The sequence below is a fragment of the Pteropus medius genome, unplaced genomic scaffold (genome assembly GCF_902729225.1).
Source record: "Pteropus medius unplaced genomic scaffold, Ma_sr-lr_union100, whole genome shotgun sequence".
In the NCBI taxonomy this organism is placed as follows: domain Eukaryota; kingdom Metazoa; phylum Chordata; class Mammalia; order Chiroptera; family Pteropodidae; genus Pteropus; species Pteropus medius.
Genome location: NW_024342473.1, coordinates 9144311 through 9169822, shown reverse-complemented (window position 1 = coordinate 9169822; position 25512 = coordinate 9144311). Strand labels below are relative to the sequence as shown.

The 25512-nt window shown below is 41.2% G+C and overlaps 1 protein-coding gene and 1 pseudogene across 1 annotated transcript in view; one reads left to right on the top strand and one right to left on the bottom strand.

Moving 5' to 3' along the window:
- Nucleotides 1-20488, bottom strand: part of NIN (ninein) — a 93257-nt gene extending 72769 nt beyond the window's left edge. The window contains 4 exon segments of the mRNA XM_039865146.1: nucleotides 725-806; nucleotides 11334-11537; nucleotides 19746-19799; nucleotides 20316-20488. Coding sequence (XP_039721080.1) covers nucleotides 725-806; nucleotides 11334-11516 — 265 coding nt within the window. The 5' untranslated portion in view covers nucleotides 11517-11537; nucleotides 19746-19799; nucleotides 20316-20488.
- Nucleotides 7346-7465, top strand: LOC120604694 (uncharacterized; annotated as a pseudogene).
- Nucleotides 20489-25512: the final 5024 nt, after the last annotated feature.

Here is a 25512-nt window from a genome sequence, read left to right as displayed (position 1 = left end):
CTAGATTTGAACACTGAAATTAGGATGTCTTATAATAAATGACATTTTACCATTATAACTGGCAACAATTTTTCTTCTTAGAGATACATAAAATAATGATGTGTTTTATATTCTATGGTGTCTTTAAAAAATCAATGAAGTATATTAAAGTCATAACATTCATTGAATACTTACTATGTGTTAAGCATTGTGCTAGGCCCTGGAAGTACAAAAATTGAACCACATGGTCCTCAAGGAACTATTACTTGAGAGGGAAAGATAAACAGTTATAATATAATGTGGTAATACCTATAGCAGAGGGTTATCCACTCAATAGGACTAAATAAAATTATCTCTAGATAGGTAGGCCACCCTTCTTTTATTGGGAAAAATTCCCCCCAATTCCCATCCTTCCATGTCCACAGGAAATGAGGATAAAGGAAGTATCATTCAGCCTCACTCTGCTCATTTAGGGGTGAGTTATTGCCACACCATCTGACATACCGCCTAAGAACAATCCAATTATTTCTTCCATAATTCACTGTTGTTGGAAGGAAGTCTCATTTTAGTGTTCAACAGCTGCAAGGCTTTTATGATAATATCAAAAGACAAGTCACTGAAAATAACTGTTCAATTTGTGAAAGGCAGTGCCCCAAATTTTTCATAGACATGCTTCAAGGTCCCCAAATTCTTCCCTGTACAACTTTTAAAGAGGAATGTAGAGAAGACAAGTTAGTGTCCTTACCTGGTTCTTGAAAGTGTTCTTCATTTGATAGAGTTCTAGACAAGATGAGTATTAATGCTTCTTTAAATTGGTCAAAATGTACCTAAAAATAAGGAATTAAAAATAAATTCAAAATAGTTTCCACAATCTTAAGGAAACAAATCCATCTACATACAAAGTACCAGAATTATTTTTAGCATCCTGAGAGTCTTGAAGTAAGTCATAACCTGCTTTTGTTCCTTTTTTTTTTCTTAATTTCTCTAAAGCACTAAAGGGAAGTGGGCTGATTATTTTTGACATTCCAGTGTCATAAACACTAATATCAATATTTATTCAACCTTGCAGAGAAAAGCTATATAGCAAAGCCTTTTTTATAAACTCAGAAAAAGGTATGTTTTGAATTCTTCTTTTCCTTATCTGAATAAGCCCAGAAAAGAAAGATGTTAGGTTGGGTATTAGGAAAAACTTCCCCCCAAAATGATCCATTGTAATGATATCCCAAAGATGCTTTCATCTCTTAAGATATTCTAGAAAAGAGTAATTTATCTTCTGAGGATGACTTGAATATAGTCTTGCCTGGGGCAGGTATATAATATTTATCTCCCAAGGCCCCTATGATTCTATAAACAAGCAGAAATCAATAGCAAACACAAAGGATAAAAGGACTTTGGAAAGCATTTTCCTGAATTCTTAAAAACACAGTTACCTCAACTAAAGTAGGAAAGAACCTGAGTTTTATTTAAGTAAATACTCAGAATAGAGATATTAATTTGGTTAAAGGGGTAAAATGGATTTCTTTATGGCTGAGTATATTCTTCTATAATGTAAATTTATGTGATCTCACCCTGAGGCAGAAGAGAGAGATGATATTTATTCTCACCATTATTCTAGTTTGATAATGTGGCATCTATTTATACAGAAACCCATATGTAAATACAAAGTTGGTACATTTGTAATTTGTGCTATCTTGGATTTCTTTGGGTATCATAACAAAACATCACCTAGAAGTTTAAATATAGGTAACAGATAAAAAACGCTTTCAAATTAAATTTAGAAAAGCAACAAATCTCAACAGTTACCTAAATCGAGGGGAAAAACTATACAATGCTACCCATGCAAATCAGAGCAAAGAAGAAGAATCTACTGAGATTCCCATGTCATAAGTGTATTCTTGCAACTGATAACACTCTCTCAAAGTACATGTGGTTTCCCTACCATATTAGATTAATTGGAATCACATTCCAAAATCATATTCCTTCAGATCGCATAGACTAAAAATTGGCATAATCTACAGGGCCAGAGACAAAATCTGTCAAGGGAGGTGAGGCATCTGCTAAAGAGCCAGGACTGTACAATCAATGAAAGGGTTAAAAGATTGTAGAAATGTAAGCCGTGCTAATTAGGTTTCACAGATGACAAACTGCTGAGAAGCCTGGGGGAGGGAGGAGGGCTGTGCCCTGCTGTGTCCTAGAGTCAGAGGTGGGTTTCAGGCACTGTGCCATTCCAGCTCCAGTTCCCAGGGGCAAGGCCATCTTCCCAAACAGTTTACAGACACCACTTCCCCTCAGGGGCACTTGCAGGTATTTACTACTTCCTACCAGAATCCGACCTCCCTCTCAGGGAAGGTGGGGAAGGGTTAGGAGCATAGGCTCTGCACTGGAACCACTTGGGTCCAGGTTCTGACCCTGGCTCAGCCACTCACTTCCTTCTGTGAATTGGCTAAATTACTAAACCTCTTCGAGCTTTAGTTTGCTTGTCTGTAAAAAATGGGGCTCTCTAACAACCGATATTTATGATTCATTCAACAAATACTTATTGAGCACCTGCTGTATGCCAGGCACTTTCCTAGGCCCTGGTGATTTAGCAGTGAAAGAGAGTGACACAGATCCCTGCTGCCACGGAGCACAAATTCTCAGGAAATGTCACAGGGAATCAGGCAGGTACAGTGCTAAGAGCGCTGCATGTATTTTAGGTTATTTATGGTACCACCACTCTCATAGCAGTGTTAAGGAGATAAAATGAGAGTTATATAAAGTACCTAGAGCTTCCTGGCACTTATGAAGTACTCAGCGAGGGGAAGTTAATACTACTAGCAGGTATTGTAACAGAGGTGGCTGTTCCCATCACTTTAACAGAGAAACAGGGTCATATTCTCAAGCAAAGCAACTGGCCATGAGAATAACCAAGGAAGCCAAGTGGGAGTTGTTTGGGGTGGGGTGGTGGTGGTGGTGGGGGGTGACAGCAGGGAGGCCCAGGAGCCTGCTTTGCCCCCAGGATCTGTGCAGTTGCCCAGCATTGGAGAAACTGATTCCGTCTGCTTTGTTTAGGGACCCTACCTTTAAGTTCCTCCTCTCAGTTAGGATATTAATGGAGATGACCTGAATGAAACTTAAGTCTTTCCTTGCCACAATTATGAGTTGAACAAAAAAAGAGGCTCTTATTTCAAAAGGGAGGTGCTTGCCTTGAGACTTTCAAATCTTTTATCCTTGTTTCCATGGGTCTCTGCAGGGTCTTCTAAAGGCATAAATTTTGATAGAGATAACTGGAAAGAGCTATTCTGAGTTTCATCCTAACAGTTCAATTCAGTGAGTATTAGACATGGAAATCACCCAGGGGGTCTCTGTACCTTAGTTTTATTCCCCCTGAAAAGTGACGAAAACAGCTATAACCTGGATGTTAATTTTAATCAACTTCCAAAGCTTTACTATATGCCACATTCAAGGGATTACTCAGGTCTCATACAAACACACCAACTTTTGAAGACAGTACTGTCCTCATTTATGTGGAAGTTGCTTATCTCTCAACCCCAATGGTCTAGAGTACAGAAGACAATTGGGAAACAAGTGGTGTCCGAAGCAGAGGAAGGCATAAAGCCCACATGCTCGTCTCACAGAAAATGCTGCAGACGCAACTCAGGAGTTATTAATTTTCACTCTACCTGATTTATTATAAGCTTCGTTAGCCTGTTTTCCCAACCCTCTACAGATTAGAAGCAGCAAACGAAAGACAAGGGCACTCTAAGGCAAGTGCAAGAAGTAACTATTGACATATTAGGATTGAGGAAAGACATGAACTATCCTCTCTCAAACAGATATAAAGTATAATTTTTAACACTTTAACAAACTTTTTTAAACTATAAAAAAAGGCATAGGCACTCAAAAACTTACTATGTTGGAGTTATTTAGTGTTGGGTCAAGGCTCTATGTACTGCTAAATAAATCCTGAGGGTATCATTCTTATAGAAGGACAAGTGAAAGACCAAGAAGATTTTAAATGATCGAGAACAACCTTATGATGTTTAATAACTCTTTGAATAGGGCAAAATGTTAAAATTTTTTCAATCTCCAATGGTTAACATTGTGTTTTTTAAATGTGACACTAATTGGGGTAAGAGATCCAGTTATTAGAGAATTTTATTGACGTGGATCCTGGATAATACTAGATGGATGGGGATATTAGTGTAGGTTCATTCTCTCCTGGGCATCTGAACATTTGGCTCTCATGACAGTCATGTGAGATGGTCAAGGCAGGCCCCCTCCTGAAAACTGATGAGAGAGGCTCAGAGAAGGTCTGTGCCTTGCCCAAGGCCACACGTCTTGAAGTGATGGGGTTACTTGGAGAACCCAGGCCTTCTAACTGGACACATTAAAGTCCAGCAGCTCTGCTGCCCCAGGCCTGCTCCACTCCTGGTCTGACCTCTCAAGGTCAAATCCTCAGCTTTACACAGAGCTACTAGGTATAAAGCCATCCACTAGGGCTTCAGGGAATAAATCAAGAAGATACATAACCTCTGCCCTCAAGGAGTTTATCAGCTGTACTCTAGATTCTAGCGTGTGGGAGGGTGGAATAGGGAAGGAAAGAAGTTTATTAGTAACTACAAGGTAGAATCTGGTTAAGTATTCTGAGTGAGAAAAAACAGGCTTGTAGTGGCCTCTGACAAATGAGCATATCCTACCTGGCCAGCAGGCAGGAAAATGGGGACATTTTGTAACAACTGACTTCTCCAAGATATTCACAGGCAGAGCTTGAAGGTTTCCAAAATGGACTTATATTAAATCCACCATATTTTATAAAAAAAAGGGTCTATAAAAGACTAAACATGATAATTAACTTGGAGGTTCTTCAAAATCCAATGCTGTCTTTCTAGGTAATTCCTTCTTCCCCAACAAAAAAATGTAAAAATCCAAAAACGAAAACCTGGCAAGCTGATCAAAACAAGTGGAGCAGTACGGGGAGGGCGAAACGGGTAAAGGGGGTCAATTATATGGTAACAGATGGAAAATGGACTTTGGGTGGTGAGCATGCTATAGTGTATACAGATAGTGAATTATAATGCTGTACATCTGATACTTATATATTATTAATTAATGCGACCTCAATTAAAAAAAATATTAGAGGAGGTTTAAGTCTTAATTTGATTTTTATTTTCCTTCTTGTAAGGGCATGTAGACATTGAATCCTCCACTTTAAACAGCAGTAAATTTCACATCTTTCAAGAAGATAGTTCTCTAATAGAGGCAGGTGACTGCTATTTTCCATCAATGCTCATGAATACTGATGTGGCGGAAAAGCCCCTTAGGGCATAACCCAGAACCAAAATGTTAATAAATGCCCTCTATTGTGAAGAAACATGCATCAGTGGCCTCACGGAGTTCAATAACTGGAATCTTTAAGTACTATTTTTCTCCTCCAAGGGAGTTTTACTATTATATTATGCTAAAATTTAGAAATCTTCACAAATATACAATGCAATTAAATCTCACAAGGTAACAAGCTTCCCAGCTGTGCATACCCTGGTTGGCATCTCCTCATTTGAATAATAATTGCTGCCATTCATTTTACAAGCATTCCTATATCTTGTATGCCTCAAAGGCCAGTTTGCAGCAATGGGAAAATTACATGACTGACTGAAAACACACATGACATTTAAACTAAATTAACAGGAAGACTAGTCAAGTCTGATATTTTTTGTCATGTGTCACTACCGCTTAATAGAAATTTACCTCATCACTTTTGCTCTCCAAATTTCATATAAATGTTTTTTTTCTTATGGACACAATTTGTCTTTTTAAAAAAAGAATTTAAGCATCACATAAGAAACAAATGCTATCTAAACCACAAAAGAACCCTGTAACAGGAAGTAGAATAAAGAAACTAACGTTGCATAAAATCATCTTGTGCAATCTTGGAGATCAAATGCATACAGTTTCCATATGTATGCAGGCAGCACTTCAAACAGGCCGAAGATGAGAGAGCTCAAGCCAGTGTTCAATAAAGTGAGCTCATTAAATAAGACAAAGGCCCAAGTGACTGTCATCACACTTAGGAGGTTTATATGTAGTAATACAAAGGGAAATCAATGAGACAACATTCAAAACATTGTGTTAGTTGAAATGGGTATAGAAACATGGACTCATCAGAAGGTCAATGTCAAGGAAAATAATGTTTGTGGCATTATGCAAAGAGAAATGACAGATGAACAAAAAGACACAGTATTATAATGAAAGACATAGTTATGATATGTTGTCCTCTAAATAAAGCATTCAGGTTATTGTAGTTTAGTAGACATTTACTGCAGACAATCCTGAGAGAGGCGAAGGCCATTTAAAAAAGCAGGTTCTAAAAACCTAAAGCAACTGTGTGAAGTTGTGCTACAACACTGATCTAAAGAGCCCTGCCTATGGATGGAAACAGATGCAAACTACCACCACACATGAGTTTTTAGCAAATCCATTCTCTACTCCAATGAGATTTCTCAGAAAATTGTTACTGGGAAGCCATTATTAATCAAAGACCCATTCTAGGTACGTAAGGGATGGAGGGAGATACAAAACATGGTGGTTAACTGTGTACCTGGCTCTATGATGTCTTTGATATACACAATCAAAGTCAATCCTCACCACAATCTTACAAGGAGGGTATTATTTTTCCCATTATACCAAGGAAGAAACTAAGGCTTAGGATATTTAAGATAAAACACCCATATAGCTAGAAAGTGGCAAGAGTCAGTATATGAATTCAGGTCTGACTTCAGAAACTGCTCCAATAGTACATTGTCCCAATGTGATGGTGGGTTGAGGGGAGATGGAGAATGAGATTCACTTTTGCATAATTGGAGTCTGAGGAGGCTGTGGAGACATGCGTCCACATTCAAGGACTGGGAAATCTGAGTTTCCATTCTGGTGCTGCTTCAAATGAGTTGCCTGATCTTGGACAAGTCACTGTACTTTTCCAAGTTCCGAGTTCCTCCATCACACAGATGGACACTGAAGAACTTTAAGTCCCTTCATCCACACAAGAAGCTACTCATAAAAGTATCAGTGGAATATTTTAGAAATCTAATGAGCATTCTTGACCATTCCTCCTCTGGCAAAAGCAAAGTAGGTAGAAGAGAATAACCAAGCAACTTTCCCCTCTGCCCTTGCTTTCAGTCAGGCTAAATATGTCTGAAATACCGAAGGTTCACAGTATGCAAAACCAAAGTTAATTATGCAATGAATTTAAACAGGAAATGTTAACACAGAATAGAAACAAGTCTTGTAACCTCTTACTCAGACTGTCTCCTTGTGTATAAATGGGAACCACAGACCCTGAGGCATTCAATTCAACCCCAGATGAGAATGTTGTAAAGAAAATGAGTGAGTCTACGGCCATGCCACCTTGAACGTGCCTGATCTCGTTTGATCTTGGAAGCTAAGCTGGGTTTGAGCCTGGTTAGTACTTGGATGGGAGACCACCTAGGAATACCAGGTACTGTAGGAGTTAAAAAAAAAAAAAAAAAAAAAAATGAGTGATGGAGAGACACCTCAAATCACAGGACCAACATAGGAATCGGAAAATATCCTTCACTATTTCAAATTACTCTACAGTGGTTAAACAATAAGATACAGTGAAGGTTCAGACATTTAAGAGATGCAATGAGAAATGTTTCAACATTCCCTCCAATGCATTCAAAAAGCCTCAGATCAAAATACAAAAAAGGAGCGTCAACACAGGGTTGCTATAAATAGGCACTATTTGATGATATATGCGTAGAGAACAAATCCAAATAATCACCACCAGAAAGTACTTCTGTATTTCTGATTTACTTTTCAAATAGTTAAAACATGCATAAAATCTTTAAAAGCTTTTAATGAATTGGAAACAAGCAAATCCTCCATATGAAATTAATCTTGACATTTATAAAAGAACCCCAAGTACTTTAAAATGAAAAGTAGGAAAGCCGAGCTAAATTATACGTTTGTACGGTTATCAAATTTTAACACTAAAACATTTCAGTGTCTTTGATGACTTCTGAAGTACACATAGCACATTACCTATGGAGTCTACATACTTATTGGACTCCTTTGGAAGCCAATGGTGAGTTCTGCTACCAGGTGGCTTGTTCTGATTCTAAAGAGTGCAAGAACACTGAGACCCTCAGCATCCAGATTCATATTAAAGAATATCGCAAGGAAATTCATCAGAACCTCAGGGGCTGTTTTTTGTCAAAGCTAATATATTCCATGAGAAAGGAAAATGTATTTTTTAAACTGGATATAACTAGAGACTTCAATAAAACCAAGGTAAGTTATCATATTTATGTCCTGATTTCGGTTATCATATTTACTGATTTCCAGTAAAAAAGATAGGTATACAGAGAGATTTATTTAAAAGACACAAAAACTGGCAGCACCTACAATAGGTATCAGTTGCTTGGATGAAATAAAAGCACTAATGTGGTTCCCTTTCTTAAATGTCTGTAGTATTTGCTCCCAATACTATTTACCTGCCATGTACATTACTTGACCAGACTATTAGTTCTTCAGTGTCTTTAAAAGTCTCTTGTCTTGGGATCTCACCACCTGACATGTGCTTAACTATGACAAAAATATGGATGGAGCTCTTTTGATAAACGAGTTAGAAATCCCTACTAGCAATGTCCTCTTTCTTTCAAATCATTGACATCTTTAGGCATTTCAAACCACTGTGCTCAGGGGAATAGGGCTTTAAGTTATAAAGCAGGACTAGAGAGATGGATTTAAACATAATTTGGGGGTAAATGGCCTATGATTAAAAACATGAAAAAGGCAAGTTGATTTATATTACTTTCCTTAACAACTATCAAAAGAAACATTAGGTTTTAAGAAAAAAAAGTACAAGAAGTTATTCAAGGTGGACTTAAAAAGAAAACCTGACAACGGTCATGTTCTTAGTTGAGGGGTACAAATGCTTTTTATCTTCTTATTTGATTTTCAAGGAAAAATTATTAATTCAGCTCAATTCCAATAAAGGTAAACTTGGAAGTTCTGTTTTATTTAAAAACTATACTCATTAAGATTTAAAAGATAACATTACAACCATACGCATCCAGGAAGCTGATGGATACTAATGTACCCAAAAGCTAATTCTATGGGAAACGTTAGTTTACGATAAACATAAACAAGCTGCAGCCATGCCGTAAGGCTAACATCTGACATGCAGGTCACACATAATACATATTTGTTAAATGAATGAATACATGGATCTACTTAGATTTCTCATGCTATTATTTCTTTCACCTGTTTTATTAAACCAAACTGCTAACCTTTATAAGTTCTTTATAAATACTATCTAAAGAGAAAAAAAAATGACTGGCATTAAAAACTCATAATTTTCAACTATGACCCTACTCAATATATCAAGAAGGTGATAGCACTTGGATTGCTTCTGTGACTTATAAGGATTTTTTTCATTATATTTAAAAGGAAATACAGGCCATATAGAGAGTATCTTAGCATATGGCTAAGTTTATGTGCTCATCTGAGTAGAATAATTTAGTTTCATAAAAAATGCAAATTTAACAGTAGTGCATTAATTCATGCCAACACTGCTCTCATGACAATCGCCAGGGACCTCCCTCATGAAATCAATATGCATATATCTATTTAACTTTTATCACAGGCTCACTGAGTAAATATCACACTATAGACCACTTAGGTATTCATTATTCAGAGGCAAATAGCAAATGTAAAAAGCAGGCTGGTAGTGTCAAGCTATTAACAAATCAATCGATAACTGCTCTCCCTTTTAGTTTGCCAAATGAGGGCAAAGATGTGCAACATCTGGAGAGCAAACTGTTAATCTGCTGCCTAGGAGGATCTGTTTACAGCAGAGGGTTCCATATTTACACTGACTCTAACACAGTCTCTCAAGGAAACATTAAGTTGTATTATGTCTTCTCAAGCTTTAATAAGTATTAAAAGAGATCCACTCTTTCATACTATTCCTCAGACACCAAAAGGCCTCAGATCTCTAAGGACTACAGAGGGAAACACTACTCTTGGCTCCCCAAAGTGTCTAAGATTGAAGCAGAACTAAAAAACACAAGTGCACTGCATGATGAGGAGAAAATAATTTAATTCTCAAATCCCTCACTTCTAGTGCTTTCAAAGTAAGATTTTTAGCATTCTTTAGAAATCACATATGTTCACAAGCAGCTAATGCTCCCAAAGTGACCAAGAATGGTCCCAATTTTGCAATAACTCAATTTTTTCCTTTAAGTGTGAGCCCTGGTAAACACCACATTCATGGCGCCAACCCTCTGACAATATCGTTCTTTGTGCATTAATTTCAGGATGATCGCTACTCTTATTCTGTCCACGTCACAGAGAGCCAATACATTGTACGTACTGTATATAAGGTCACTTACCCAACTTGTCAGCTAATAGACAGTGAAAATGAAATGAAAAAAAAAAATGGAAGTTCAGTCACTGGCATAAAATTGAGCTTCATGACTGCTTCCTCAACTTGCACCACATGATAAAAACTATTGTTGCAATGACAGCCATAGAACTCCAAAAGTATTGCCCATTTTTATCTCTCATCCATTCAGAAAAATCAACAGCAAAAATCAAGCAAAGCCATACATATGATGCTCTTATCATGAGAACAGGTCCTGACAGATCAAATATCTTCCCTACTAACAGCAAGAGGGAAAAAAGGACCCCTTCTCACTTTTTATTCATCTGTGACTCGATCTCTAGAGAGAACATGACTATTTGTTGTCAACACAGAAGTTAACATCAGCACACATGTACATCCCTGCTAGAAGCAAGTCGTGCTGGGTTTTAATTGAACCTGCACTGTATTTACTTACCCTCCTGTCTTATTTCCTGGGTGAAGAGTTTAATTAATACTTCACTTCAGAAACAAGTCACACACAAGAATAGCTTTATTGGGAGTAAAAGTCATAATAGCAAAATCTGCTTTTCCTGTGAATGGCAGTTTTCTCACTGCATTTCCCTTTTCCTCAGTGGAAATCTGTCTCCTCTCTTCTGTCTCAATGATGAAAGTAGAGTCCATAAAATGATTCACAAAGAATGAGAAAAAAGTTAGAAAACATCCTCTTGTTACCTATTTTTTCTCTAAGATGTTCAGTGCTCACCTTCTTTCCAGAGCACAAAGTACAGCAGGCTCTCATCACCTGAGCAAACTGCACTGTTGTGTCAGAGCCATTACATTCTGTCTGTTTATCAGGTTAAGAGCTAGGGGCACACACGGTCAGGATGTTAGAAACAAGTTGCAGTACGTGTGGTTTGCCCCACCCCCCAACGCCCCAACAGAAACCACCCCCACTTCCTACTGCCGGCGCTGTCGTCCCAAGCCTTACCCTGCCCAAGAGGTTGTCCTGAAGCAGCGTCTCTTGCAGCACTGGGGCCACCTCCTCCAAGCTCAACATGTGGCAAAGGTCAGTGAGTTCCTCCTGTCCCAGGGACCCAATGCCTGATGTATCAAAACTGTCAAACAGCTCCTTGAGTCGGGCCTCATGCTGGTCCTGCTCCACCTCATCCATCCCATAGCCCACAGCGCTCACCTGTGTGGGACAGAGACAAGAACAGGTTGTGGCAGCCCCAAGAGTCCTACTGCCACCACCCCTTGGCACGCTACCCCCACCCATGCTAGCCCCTTGGGAATGCTCTGTATGCCTTAGTCCCCTCATGCTGGTGGATCAGGATCTTGATGAGGGCCAGAAGGAGAGGCAACACTGCACACCTCTCAGCAAGACCACGGGTGTCTCCAGGACCGTGGCCAATGGAGCTGCCCCATGCCCTCACACGGGGCTTACCCAGAGGTCGGGTCACCGCGGGGTAACGTTACCAGAATGAGTGAGTCTCCTAAGCAGAAAGGCACCCTCCTCTCCTGCCTGCCCCTCAGGCCAGCAGCCAGTCTATCAAACTCAAAACTGAGAGCCTTCTCTATCAGCTCATCTGGCCTAGGACTTACAGATGGTGAAAGACCACTTCTGACATCCAGTCCTTTCAAATGAACTAATTGTTAGCAGCAACAGACTGCAGGGCCAGAGCTCTCACACAAGTCCGCAAGCTCCCGACGACCTGCCCAGATGTTGTAATCTGCCGGCTTGGATGAGCTGTTTGGTTTCTCTTCTTTTAGCCTAGATGCCCCCTTCTGTTGTTAGACTGGAGGACTGCAGCAGGAGGCCATGCCAAAACACTCTGATACAAAACCACCTCCCTGTTTACATGAGACCAAATGCCTTTTACATGAGTTCCTCAAAAAGCAACTCAATTAACTTTATTGGTGCAATTACATGAGGTGTGACAGGAAGAGTACTCCCTGAGGCTCATTTTAGTCCCAGGGAGGTTTAGGTAATGCCTAGTTGCCTAGAGAAAGGGGAAAACACCACTCCAACCTTTCAGACTGTGAGGTTTGAAGGAGTCACGGGCCATATAAATCATACAGAATCTCGGGAAACCTCTACCATTGGCCATCTCATCTCTGTTCATCTGTTTATTCTGTCTTCCATCTCTGTGACCCACCCAAACCCCAGGCTTTCTGTTTTTCCATTTGCTGTGGGACCCGTAAAAACATGGAGTCATCAATAACTCTCTGAATCACTTCTGCTAAATATATATATTATAAAATACTAGGTACATCATGCTTAAATAATAAATCTGGTTTTTTGTTTGTACGATAATTCATTTTTAATGTGTTGGGTCTTCCAATGAAAGCCTGAAACCTGCACATCTGAAGGTACCTTCATCATGATGCAATAGAAGCCAAATACGACATATACCCTTGAGAGGGTGACCTCATCCATCTGAAACATGGCTCTCAGAAACAGCCCTTGATTATAAAAAGCAGTACCTTTAAAAAAATTTATCTTGTCAGTTATTTTATCACGGTAATTTTTTTATTGTGATAAAAACCACATAACATAAAACCCACCCTATTAACAAAATTTTAAGTGTGTAGTACAGTACTGTTCACCATATGCACATTGTTCTACAGCTAATCTCTAGAATTTTTTCATCTTGCATGACAAACTCTATACCCACTGCACAGCAACGCCCCATTTCCCCCTCCTCCAGCCCCTGACAACCACCACTCCACTTTTAAAAGCAGCACCTTTAAACCAAGCTCTTGGTCAGAAAACTCTAACTTACAGGTGATGTTCCATGGAGCAGACCATTACAACATAGGAAACGCGCAAGTTAAAATCTTGAACCCGGCCAGAACTTAAAATAGGAGAGCCCTGAACAAATCAGTGCCACTCTAGGTTGCGTGGCTTTCTTTCCATAGACAACTCTTCAAAACATGACAAGCTAAAACAGGGCCCTGGCCATCTCAAAGGTTTCGGTAGACCCAGGTGGACCCAGAAGATGGATTCAAACAGCTCCACCATGGAGCTCGATTTTTACTGGGGCCACTCATTAACACGAAGTGGCACCGTTCTGGTCCAGACTCCTGGTCTCAGAAGGTCTCTTCTCCTAATTATCAGTTTTTCTATTACTAAGGTGCTGCTGGCTCTGGCTACCTTCCCAGAATTGGTCTGTTGGGTTAACTAATCATCATGTAAATGTTTTCAAAATAAGTTGAGAGTGCTATATAAACATCAAAGCATCAGAAAAGAAACCCCAAGGTGTTAAGCAAGGCCACAAAACCCAGGAATTTAGACAAGGCCAAGGTTTGGCTAATGAGATTCACCTAGAGTCTGCAAGTTAATTGTCAGCTGGGATCCGCTGCGAATCCCCAAGGTGTTCTGAGATCTTCAGGGTTGCCATAGCTCTCAGACTCACTGAGTTTAACATTCCCCTGAGCTGTAATCTGACCAACTTTATAAAAGCCAGGCTACTCTGTTTCTGCTTGATTTTTCACATTAAATAAAAACAAAAACACCTCAAAAGTGAAAGGATTCTAAAGCTTCCCACTTTTAAAATTATTAAGGGGTGAAGATTTGTCCACTAAATCAACATAAATTGGCTGTAAAACTCACAGTGTACTGAGAAATCCTGATCTTATCCACAGCTTTGAATTGATAAGCTAACATGCCCTGCTCTTTGGGAGGTCATCGTATTTTCACTAAATCAAGCCTCTTTCATTTTATGGCAGCTTTCTTTTCTTTAATCTCTTTATTTCACCTCCCTCCTTCCCAAGATACTTAGGAAAACATTCTTTTGATGGAAGGGGAAAACAGCCTCACCCCTGCAGAACACATGATAGTACGGAAGGAAATATCTAAAAGATGTTACATATGGCGACAAGTTGTCAGTATTCTTCTGGCATGGAATGCATTTTTACTGGTTGATATTATCCCCCAAATGTTCATCAGTAATTTCATGTGCAAGAATTTTTTTCCCCCTACTTGCCAGAAATTTCTTCATGGACAAAGTCCACAATTTCTATTTCTTTTATAGCTCTCCCCAAATGCATAGTACAGTGTGTTCTTCACACCAGGACATAGTCAACATTGTGGACTGAGTGGAGATTCCTCGAGTGGAAATTTAACCTGAATGAGAGCTACAGAAATAAGCATATGAAGACTTGGAAATGCCTATTTCTTCCACAAACACACCTCTACTTCCCCCATCCAACCCCTTTTTCAAAGGCATTTACAGTTCTAGACATAATCAAGCAGAAGCAGAAAGCCAACACCCACTGCCAAACTGAACTATGAGAGCCATCTAAAGTTTGGTTCAGGGAATTAGTAAGGGAGCCAACGGATTCACAAACTTCAGCTGCATTTTTTGTTGTTGTTGTTATGAGATGTGACTTTGGAGGAGAATCTGTACTAAATACCATCCCTGGTCCCCTGGTTTATAGAATGAGAAGAATAATACCCATCTGGAAGGGTTGTCCTGAGGGTTATATGGTAAGCAAGAAAGAGAGCTAATCCTAGAAAAAGCTGATACAGGAAGGAATCTGAGAAAAACCAAGAAAATACCTACAACTTACAAAAGAGGGGTAAACTGAAGAGAGGTAACTCGTACAAGTCAATCAGCCATACATAGGTCTGGCTGATTCAAAGCCATTCAAAGACGCAGAGGGAGAGCTGTGGAATACCAGAATGGGCAAGGGATATATTACGTATATTAAAACATTACTAAACGGTAATAGCAGGAGAAAATGTTCAATGCTTCCTCTATCTTTTCAGGGAGATTACTGATAAACTTAATGTCAAAGAAAAGCAGAAAGACTGAACTATCGTTGAAAGTTCAGAAGAAATTCTTTTTAAACTTCTGAGCATTTAAGTCTGGCCTACGCTGAGTACACATACAATCTCATTTAATCCTCTTCGTTCTTTAAAGTAGAGATATTACCATTTAAGATATAGAAACTGGAGCTTGGCAAAATTAAGCAACTTGTCCAAGGGGACATTGCTACTATAGGGGTGGGGCCTGGTCTGACTTTAAACCATACTGTCTCTCAATCCTATATATGTACACAGAACACATGAATGGGATCACTGAAATGTTACTGGCAAATCACTTATCTATACCTTTATGTGTTAACCACATGTACCAAGTACTAGAAACCACCATGGAACATTTGATGGCCACAAACTCCCACAAATTGGAATGGGGAGTGGTGGGGTTCCTTCCTCTCTCCCTCCCTTCCTTCATCCACATATTGAATAATTATAGCCTACAAGGCACTAGGGATACACAGAATAAGTAATCTCCTTTTACTAAAGCTGCTGCAGGATTTAGGGAAGGAAAAAATAAATTTTTATGTAAAAATGACCATGAAGAGTCTCATATCTTTAATAATGGGCATAGTCTAGGAATTGACAGTTGTTAAATTAATTCCCCCAAACATTTTTATGTCTAATCTGTGCAGTTCAAGGCTTTCCAGAGTCAAAGCCTAAATGGCATCCATCAGTGACACGAATCTTTCTCAGAGATAAAGAAAGTTGGGTTTGGAGTGATAAATCTTCCTTCAAATGGCAAAGAATAATTCTAGTTTTACAAAGCTTGTCATAAACCTGGGCCTCCCTTCATCATCTACCTTCTCAAACTGTCAGAAGCCTTTACCACTCCAACGGAATAAAAGGGCCAGTGTGTGAGCAATATTTTGGAGTTCTTACTAGGGGTGGTTAAATAAGAGGCAGATGAACAGAGCCATTAATCAAAACATTTACCACCCAGTAACCACTCATAATGAGAACTATTCGGAGCATTTTCTTTCCAAATAACTGAAAACAAGGCTGCCAAAATGTGCAGACCCTGACAAGGATGTCCATTACTGATTTGTGTTATTGTGTTCCACTCGGCAACCCAGGCTGATGAAATCACGGTCCCAACTGGGACTGGAAAAGAGATAGGTGGAGGTGCAGCTGGAATAATGAACTCCCCAACATAAGGCCAGCATGAAGTGGATGCATGAACTTATGAACTTTCCAGCATCCAAGATATAGAAAAGAGCTTGTAAGAATGGCACCATGGCCAAAGGGGACGTCTATTCTCGGTCAGTGGGAGTGAAAAAGGGACAAAGCCTGGCAAGGGAAAACCAAATAATAAATAAGCACAATGCCAGACCCCCTAGCCCAGGCCTTTTATTTCCCCTCCAGATGGTCAAGCAGCTGAACAGCTACGAGGAATGTCTGGATGTCCCTCTTGGCTCAGCCGCATTCGTTGGGTATTATAATAGATGCTTTTGGATCTGCATTCAGACATAGCTGTTGGGGGTCCACAGACCAGGCAGTGACCACCAAGTGACTAATTTCGTTACTTTATAACTAAAGTGATAAACAGGCATAAACCCTGCTTTGGCAAAGCTTTTCATTCACGCCTTCAGCTTTCACCATTTTGGTAAGTCAGAGCCTCATAATGCCCATGATCAAATTTAAATGTTTCTTCTCCTTTTTTTTCTGCACTTTATTTGCTGCACAGATTTCCAGTCCTACTGTCTTGGACTAATTTCAGTATAAAATGAAATAGTGACAATAATAAAATTAAATTTAGCAAAAGCTTAATAGAAAAAGCAATCGTCCTCATTTAGATATCTATATAGAATGTTTCTGCCAAAAACTACTGCTGTCCAAACTGATTACTGTCAGACAGCCTTCTAGATACCAAAAGCACAAGAATATCACCAAGAATATAAATCATGATATAAAAATATAACACAAAAGCTTCAATGCCACCACACACAAAGAGAAAGTTATATTAAATTTGAAAGAAAATAACCTTTGCTAACTACACTATAAAATTTAATTTAACTAAGGGTAACCCACTAGAATTTATTCTAAAACATAAATAAACTGTAGTATTTTACTATCCTGAATGATGTAGAGAAGTCAAGCTTTTGTTAAACCTCATAGCTAGGTGGGTAAGCCAATCAAGTCATTCACTTAGGAAAGCTGGAGGAATAAAATCATTAGCCTACCACTTTGGGTTCAGGAACTGTAATCAGCTACTAAGTGAAATTACAGAAGCAGAAAACAGCTGCCTGTTTGTTACTTTCTTAAAAGAGCCTGCTTATAACAACTTTCACTTCTTGAGCCATATTAACTCAAATTAATGTAGAATGCCTGCAGCTATAAGAACAGTTCTCTGATGTAAAAGAGCTTCTCTTTTTGCATCTATAAACAAAAGATTTTCCCAATGTCGTTTCCGAAGTGAACCTTAGAACATAATACGTAATTTTCCACCTAAAAGCTGGAATAAATGGTTAATTGCTGATATAAATTGCAATAAAAAGCAACCTAATTTCAAAGTTGCTCACTTGCTTATTCCCATAATCTTTTAAAAATTCTATTTTATTTGTAAATAGGATAAAAGTATCTTTTTGCAAGCTTCAGTAAGTCTCTCTACAAGCCCTTGCCCAACAGATGTAAGTTCAATAGCCAGAATTCATACCACATAATTTACTGGCTTACAAATGAATTGGCATCTATAAAAATAAACCTCCTGAAAAGGCTTTAGGCTGTTTGAATCCCTGGAAAACGCTCTGGCTAAACTTGCCAACCTTTTATCAATATAAACCTGATAGAATGTATTTTCATTATCAACATAAAATGGAAGCATCAAGATTGGTGAAATGTTAGTTTAGAAAGTCATTTGCAGTGACATTTAAAAACAATTTACTTGAACAACATTTGACTTATGATAAGAATATTGCCTATTAAATTAAGATTGGCTGTTCAGAATTCATTGGAGCTCTGTTCTGCCCTCTGTGACAGTTAACATCTTTTGTTATTAAGGGTCATCACATATCTAAAATGACAAAAGAACAAGAAAAAAGACGCCCATGACATTCTGAGCAAGTACCTATTAAAATGACTGATCCTTGACATTTTAATGCAAAAACAGTGCCTCTGATGGCTTCCTTTCTGTTGGCCCCTATAAAGCCTTATCCTGCCTCTGCCCCATGTTCAACCCACTTGGAACATCCATAAGTCCTACTCTTTATCTATACTGCAGTTAGGAATTCTTTCCTCTAAAGAATCAACACAGAGTAGGTAAAAATAAACAGATACGCAAACAAACTCCCTAGCAGTTCACTTAACCTCCCTAAGGACACTGACAACAGCTGAAGAAACCACAACAAACTGGTTTTGTAGCCAACCTGAAATGTCACTTTTACACACAGTCTGGGATTTTTCACAGCCCCCTTAAACTCCAGAGCAAGATCTGCCAGTATTCCAGGTCAGCCACCAATATGTTCGTCACTAGAGAAGATTCAAGATAAAATTAAGCTGACGCAGAAAAAATACATTTCCTTACAGACTGTCAAGCCTCAGGAAACATGTAAACATATAAATTTATGTTAACGTATGCAAGGGGAGCCCAACTGAGAATCTTGGATAGTCTCAGGAGCTTAGCCAATGTGCCACGGTGGACTTTATTAGGATTCTAATCCTAAAAAGCTACCATGTCAGTCACAGAAATACAACCATACAATCTGTTTTGATTTCATAAATTCGGGAGTTAAATTGCATGACAAGCTCACCTCAGGAGTCCTCAACACTCGGAGAGGATCTGTTCCAGTGAAGTAAAGAAAGCCGAAGACCTCATAATAGATAAGTTGTGTAGACACAAGGTACACGATGGAACAATCTTTCCAGCTGCTATTTTATTTGCAGGGCTGAGGCTAGGAGATCGCTTCTTTCTATCTCTCTCTTTCAACTTCGCAGAAAGAGCTTTCAGCAGTGAACAGTTTCCATCAGCTTTGTCCTTTTGTCAGGCATCGGTTTGGTGCCTGCAAGAAGCCCAGCCCCTGGAACCCTAAAAGCTTCTCCCGCAACACTCCACACGCTTGGATCCTGCTGGTCTGGCGATCAAGACTTTCAGACAACTAACGAGTGTCATTTTGTTCTTTACTCTTTCTTAGTAATTGCCCAGGGAAAGTCTTTCTACAAGCATTGATCCCACACACCTTCGAAAATCCCCACTTTAAGAGTAGCTCTCGGCTACCCAGACAGCCCAGGCTAACACCCTGGGTTTCCCCAGACAGGTTTCTCTTCAGCTTCTCAATCATAAGTCTGCCTGGCTGGCACAAGGCAATAGAACCACCACCCTTTCTGCTCCCTCCGGGACTCAAGTCCACTCCTGAACCAACATACAGTAGCCGCTTTTAGCTGGCAGCTGCGGGCTGGGACCACGCGGATAGCGGAGGCGCCCAGACCGAGCTGCGCTATGCGGTGCTGCCGGAGGGCAGACGCGCAGCCCACGTCCCTGGCAACCTGTGATGCCGATGCGTCCCGACCTGCCAGCCCACTTCACCCCCAGAAACCTCAGACACCCCATTGTACCGCCAGGCCCCCGCCGTCCTCGCCTACCTTCTGTCGGCCTCTCCGTTGCGCGGGTACAGCCGGCTGCCTGCCTCCAGTGCTCTGCAAAGCGAAGGCGGAGGCTTTGTTAGGGCACAAGAAGCGGGACAATACTTTGCAGGCGGCGCCGAGGTTCGGGGCGGGCGTCCTTCAAAAGGACGAGCGTGGGGACCCGCGCGAGCGTCATTTCCATATGTAAGGGGCCAGCTTTTACAAAAGCGCGGCTCCCGGGGGCTACGGCGCGAGTCCTCCCCAGAGCTGGCCCGCCCCCGCCAGCGTCTCCCGCTACTCCGCGACCCGCCCCTCCTCCCGCCCCCGAATTCACCCCCTCCCCGCCTGGTCCCCTGAGAGCGTCCCGGCCGGGCCGGCGGCCCAGCCAGCCGCTTCCTCGCTGCCGCCCCTGCCTGAGCCCAGCCCTCGGGGACAGCTCCCGCCCTGGTCCCGGGCCCCGAAGGGGAAGCCCCGGCCTGTCGCGATGCCGGGGTCGCAGGGCCCCGCCGACGGCGCGGGGGCAGAGCCAGGCCTCCGTGCACCCCCAGGCCGCCAGGCCAGGGTCCCGGGTGCGGGATCCTCGCTTACCGCGTCCCGGGGCTTAAGCGCCCGGCGCCACCGCGGGTACCATGGCTGCGGGCGCGCTCAGGGCTCGCAGGCGGCGGCGGCAGCAGCAGCGGGACGGCCGCGCCCAGCGCGCTCGGCTCCCGGCTCTGCCGCGGCCACCCGGAGCTTTGGACGCCGGGTTGGAAAGGCCAGGCCCGCGCGCGGAGGAGGAGCCAGGGCGGCGCCTGCCCGGGCGCGGCTCCTCCTCCTCGGTCCGCGCCGCAGGGGCCACGGAGGGAGGAGCGCCGAGCGCCTCCGCGGCGCTCGCGGGGTCTGTCACCCCGCCACCTCCACCCGGACTGCGCCCCAGGCCCGACTGCTTGGATTGCCGGAGTCTGAAGGAGCCCGGTTCCAGCTTGGCTGGCGCGTGACACTGGGGCGGTCGCCTGGGAGATTTTAACTTGGAAACGCCAGGACTCTATGGGGTGCAGGTGGAGGAGGCCAGCGGCTGGCGCTTCCACCCTTCGACCCCCTGCCGGCTCGCTTTCCTTTCCTTCCAAACGCGCCCGCACACACCCGTCAGGAAACCCGGCCGGCCTCTTCTAGGTGTGGAGGAAAGCCCGCTCCCCCGACCCCCGGCCCATGGTACTTTAAAGGGGGGCCTCTGGTGCCTCTCTTGTCCCCCAGGCGCTCCTCATTTCTCAGCCCTCGAGCACCCATGGGTTGTCAGTGCAGGAAGGGTCCAGGGGGGCTGAAGGGCTCTAGACTCGACTTGCGATCCTTTGGGGCGAATGCAACCGTCCCACAGGATCTAGACTGGCTTTCGCACCTGCCCACTCTGTCCTCATAGGCTCCCACCCCCTATCCAGTCTTCCGCCGCACATCCAAGGCTCGGTCCCTCGCCACAAAGGACAGAAACTCCTTGGAGTTGGCAGTTCTCCGGCCAACCATTGCTCGATATTTACCGCCTCACTCGGGCTCCACAGCACCCCGCCTCCCCAAGTCTCTCTGCTTTCTCACTCCTCTATCCCTACACTTTTGATCAGGATGCAAACAGGATTCCAAGACCAGGGCTAGAGGCGGCGGCAGCTGTGGGCTGGGGCGATACCCAGGGCTCTCTGAGCTGCAGGGTTAAATGTGTTGCCCTTGAAGAAGGAGCCGCCTGATTTATTATAATCCACAAGTCTGGTTATTTCAGCAAGAAACTGAAGAAAACTCCCTTGCTACTGAGAGAACAAGGGATAGGCAGGAAGAAAACTAGCGTTTGAGCTTTCAGTGTGCTGGAAACTCGATAAAAATGATCTTACCTAATCCTTGCACCACCTTTAGGGGGCAGACGTTATTATACCCGTTTTGCAGAGGAGGAAACTGGGCCCTGGAGATGTTAAGGAGTTTGCTAGTACTTGGCAGAACTAGGATTCAAAAGCAGATCACATATGATAAAATTGCATAGCACTAAGTACACATACAAATGAGTGCATGTGAATGTGGCAACATTTGAATAAGGCCCTAGGATTTTCTTAACGTCAGTTTCCTGGTTGTGATAGTGTACTGCAGTTATGCAAAATGTTAACGGGAAAAATTGGGTAAAGGGTCCTTAGAGGATCCCTCTATATTATTTCTTACAACTTAATATGAATCTACAGTTATTTCAAAATAAAAGTTTTCGTTTTTGTTTTTGTTTTTGTTTTAAATAAAGCAGATCAGTCTTATTTTAGAACCCAAGCTCTCTTCCTTAAACATGGTGTGCCTGGGAAATAAGACAGAGGAGAGGTTCGTGTTCCGTGTGTACATTCACGCTCATGTACTTTGTGCATGGTAGTTCAGACCAGTAATAATTATATAACACACATGCACACTGTTTGTTAAGCCAATAGCTAACGTTACCAGAATACTTACAGAGGTGTCATTTTATAAATAAGAGTATAATGTTCTCCTGGGACTTAAACAGCGAAAAGTCTTAGAAGGTAAGAATGAAGAGATGTTTTTGTTCTACCTAATCTCTGCCATGGGAGCCTCGCCAGCCTAGGTTTCTCTCCAAACATCTCTTTTCAACCTGCAAGAGTCTTTAAGGGTGAGACTGCTCATTAGTTCAAATAAGTGATTCTTGGGGGCCAGGGACGTTGGAAGCAACATTCACTCACTCTCTGTGGAGGAAGTTCGGAATTGGTGATGGTTATATAGTTCGAAAGACATAAGATACTCTCAATTGAGAGGAGTGAATGGGGTGGAGTTTAATGCTGGGGTTAGAAACTAGAAATTACATTCAACCTCCAACCTCCCTAGAAAGGAGGGGGAAATATGGAGCACAGTTACTTCGTGGTATAGCTTTGCAAGAGCAGTCCTACCAAGGTAGATAATTTAACACAATGTGCCCGCAGTTTAGGCTGCACAGTGTGAAAGATAGTTTTAGTCCACTCGGGTCAATGGAAGAAAACAGGCACTTACCTTAGAACCTATCACTTGAGCTTTTCTCTGTTAAACAAAAACGAAGATAGCAACAGAAATAGTAGCCAAGCTCCAATTCTACATTATATACAATATAAGGAAAAATGGAAAGAAATGTAAATGTTTACCCTGCGTTAATACCCTTTACAAACCACATTTCATTTTTATCTGTTGCAATTTATCTGCCTCTGATATTAACTCATTTCAGAAACAGCCTGTTGTTCGGAGACCCAGGATCCTTAAATTATTTGTATATGACATTTTCAAGTGGCTTTCTGCTACATTTTTCAATAGCTTTCTCATACGGTTAAAAGCTTACTAAAGAATAATCCAGGGAAGAAAAAGTTATTGTTTGTTTCTTCCTGAAAGTAACTTTGGAATGATTAGTTTAGAGTCAGGACAACAAAATTGAATTAAAAAAAAAAAGGAAAGAAAAGAGAGAAAAAGCAAATTGCAAATTCAGGCTTTGTAAATTTCCTGAGATCTACAGAGTTATTATTTTTTCTTTTTTCTTCTATTCGAGGAAAGACTATAGCTCTAACCAAACAGAGTCTACCTTCCCCCAAACTCACAGTTGGTTATAAGTTATTTCCCATTTACAAAATAGTCAAAAAGAAACAAACAAAACAAAACAAAACAAAACTCTCCTGTCACTCTGTACTAACTCCCAGGTCCTTCTGTACTTCTTTAATAAATGACTTTTTTATTTTTCTGACCATCTGAACTAATGCAAACAGTCTTCAGGTAAGTTGCAGAGCCGCATCAGAGAGGGGTAACTGGTTAAAGCAGATAATGGTCCAACTCAGGGACTGTAGGGGTGCAAGAGACATCATACTCTTCCCCAAGATCCTAAGGAAATGGGTGGTGAAAGGAATAAGTGGGAAATTTGGGTTCCGAACATGCATGTCAAAGACTGGGAGTTTAAGTGATAAAATGTTGGTGGTAAAAGTCTAGGAAGTTGCCAGGAAGAAAAGAGAAAAACAGAAAAGGGATCGGAAAGAGACAGAAGGCAAACTGATTTACGCTTTTGCCCCTGTAGGGCCCTTGCTAAGAATTAGGATTCTCTCTTCATTTTCCCTCATGAAGTATATGAAAGAAGAGGAAACAAGGATTTGGCACAAATTAATCAATATTTTTAAAGTAAGCATTGAACACCTACTCTGTGCCTACACCTGTCCTGGAAGTCATGAGATATGGTTCTTGCCCTTGAAGAATGTATCACTCTCTCACACATGAGAGAGTAAGGGTATAATGTGAGGTGGCATTTGATTGTAATCAGATCCTCCAGCTGGGGGACACACATATATATAGCATGGCAGAGAAGACGATGGTTTCCTTAAAACATAGCCTCTAGCAGGTCATGCAGCCCATTGCTTTTCATATCAGATCCTAGATCTCCTTCCGAACACTCAAGACCCTACTTAATCCATGCACATGTATGTCTCTTCAATGTACCCAAACAACCTACTCTCCTTCCACTCTGCTCATATATTCTTTAAAACTTCCCCTTGCTTCTCTTTCTGCCCATATCATCAGCTCAAAGACATATATGATGCCCTTTCTCTGTCCACTGTTATTTATTTGACCCAGTAGATAATGCACATCAGGAAGCGTGTCTTTTGGAGCTCATGAGTTGATCATTTAGGTGCTTTCCAAATACCTGGCAGTCACATGGAGAAGAGATGTTGCATATGTGTGCATGGGAATGGGGAGGCTGATCGTCATTTTTAGAGCTATCTTTTTTCATGTGCTGAAATCTAGAAATATTCCACGGTTCTAAAGACTGTAAGGGCCCAAAGATTGACACCACAGTTCATTCAAAGTAGAAGGAAATGAAATTCTAGTTTAAGGAACATTGGTGTTCCTTCCCCTCTCACTTAGCCATCATGACATGAAATCTTTACTTAACAAAAAATAAGACCATTGACTAGAAAATGGTGTAATATTTTTTTCAAACAAGACTAAGTTTTCTAGAATTTGATGCACACACAAAAGAAATGGGAACCCAGAAACATATATGAAAATAGTTCCAGAAATAGATAAGTAAATAAATAAAACAATCCTGCCCCATAGAAATATAATGTGAGCCACATGTGTAATTCAAAAATTTCCAGTAGATAAATTTTAAAAAGTAATTTTTTTATTTTATTTAAACCAGTATATCCCCAAATCCTATCATTTCAACATATAATCAATACAAAAATTACTAATGAGATAATTTACATTAATAATTGTAGGAAGTCTTTGAAATCTGGTGTGTATTTTGTATTTGCAGCACATCTAGAGACTGGCCACATGTGGCCAGTGGCTGCTGTATCAGACAGTGCAATGCTAGAAAAAGAAGATTCTAACTTCATCATCCCCACTTCCTTGTTGTGACAAGGAACCTGGGTTCAGTAGGGTTTGGTGCCTTGCTCAAAATGACCACACAGTGACTGCATCAGACCGCTAGCCTCAGCCCATCCACCCTAGGACTTGCCTTCTGTGAGGGTTCGTAAGTGATGCAAATACCTATCTCAGAATGAAACACAGTTTTTAAAAACATTTTTAAAAATCGCCACCCTCTAAAATCTTTAGACTCTCAAAAGTATTTTAAAAACTAAAATTTCAGAAGAAAATAGCCCAATATGTACTGTGTTAATACTTAGAAATGACACCCGTGTGAGCCATTTGTTAATGCCAGTCCCACAGCCTACCTGCTTTCTACTCAGCTGTATCTGACTCTGCAGGGTACCCAGCAGAGAGAAGGCTGGAGAGAAGAAGGCAGTCATTGCTGTGCAATGCCTGTTCC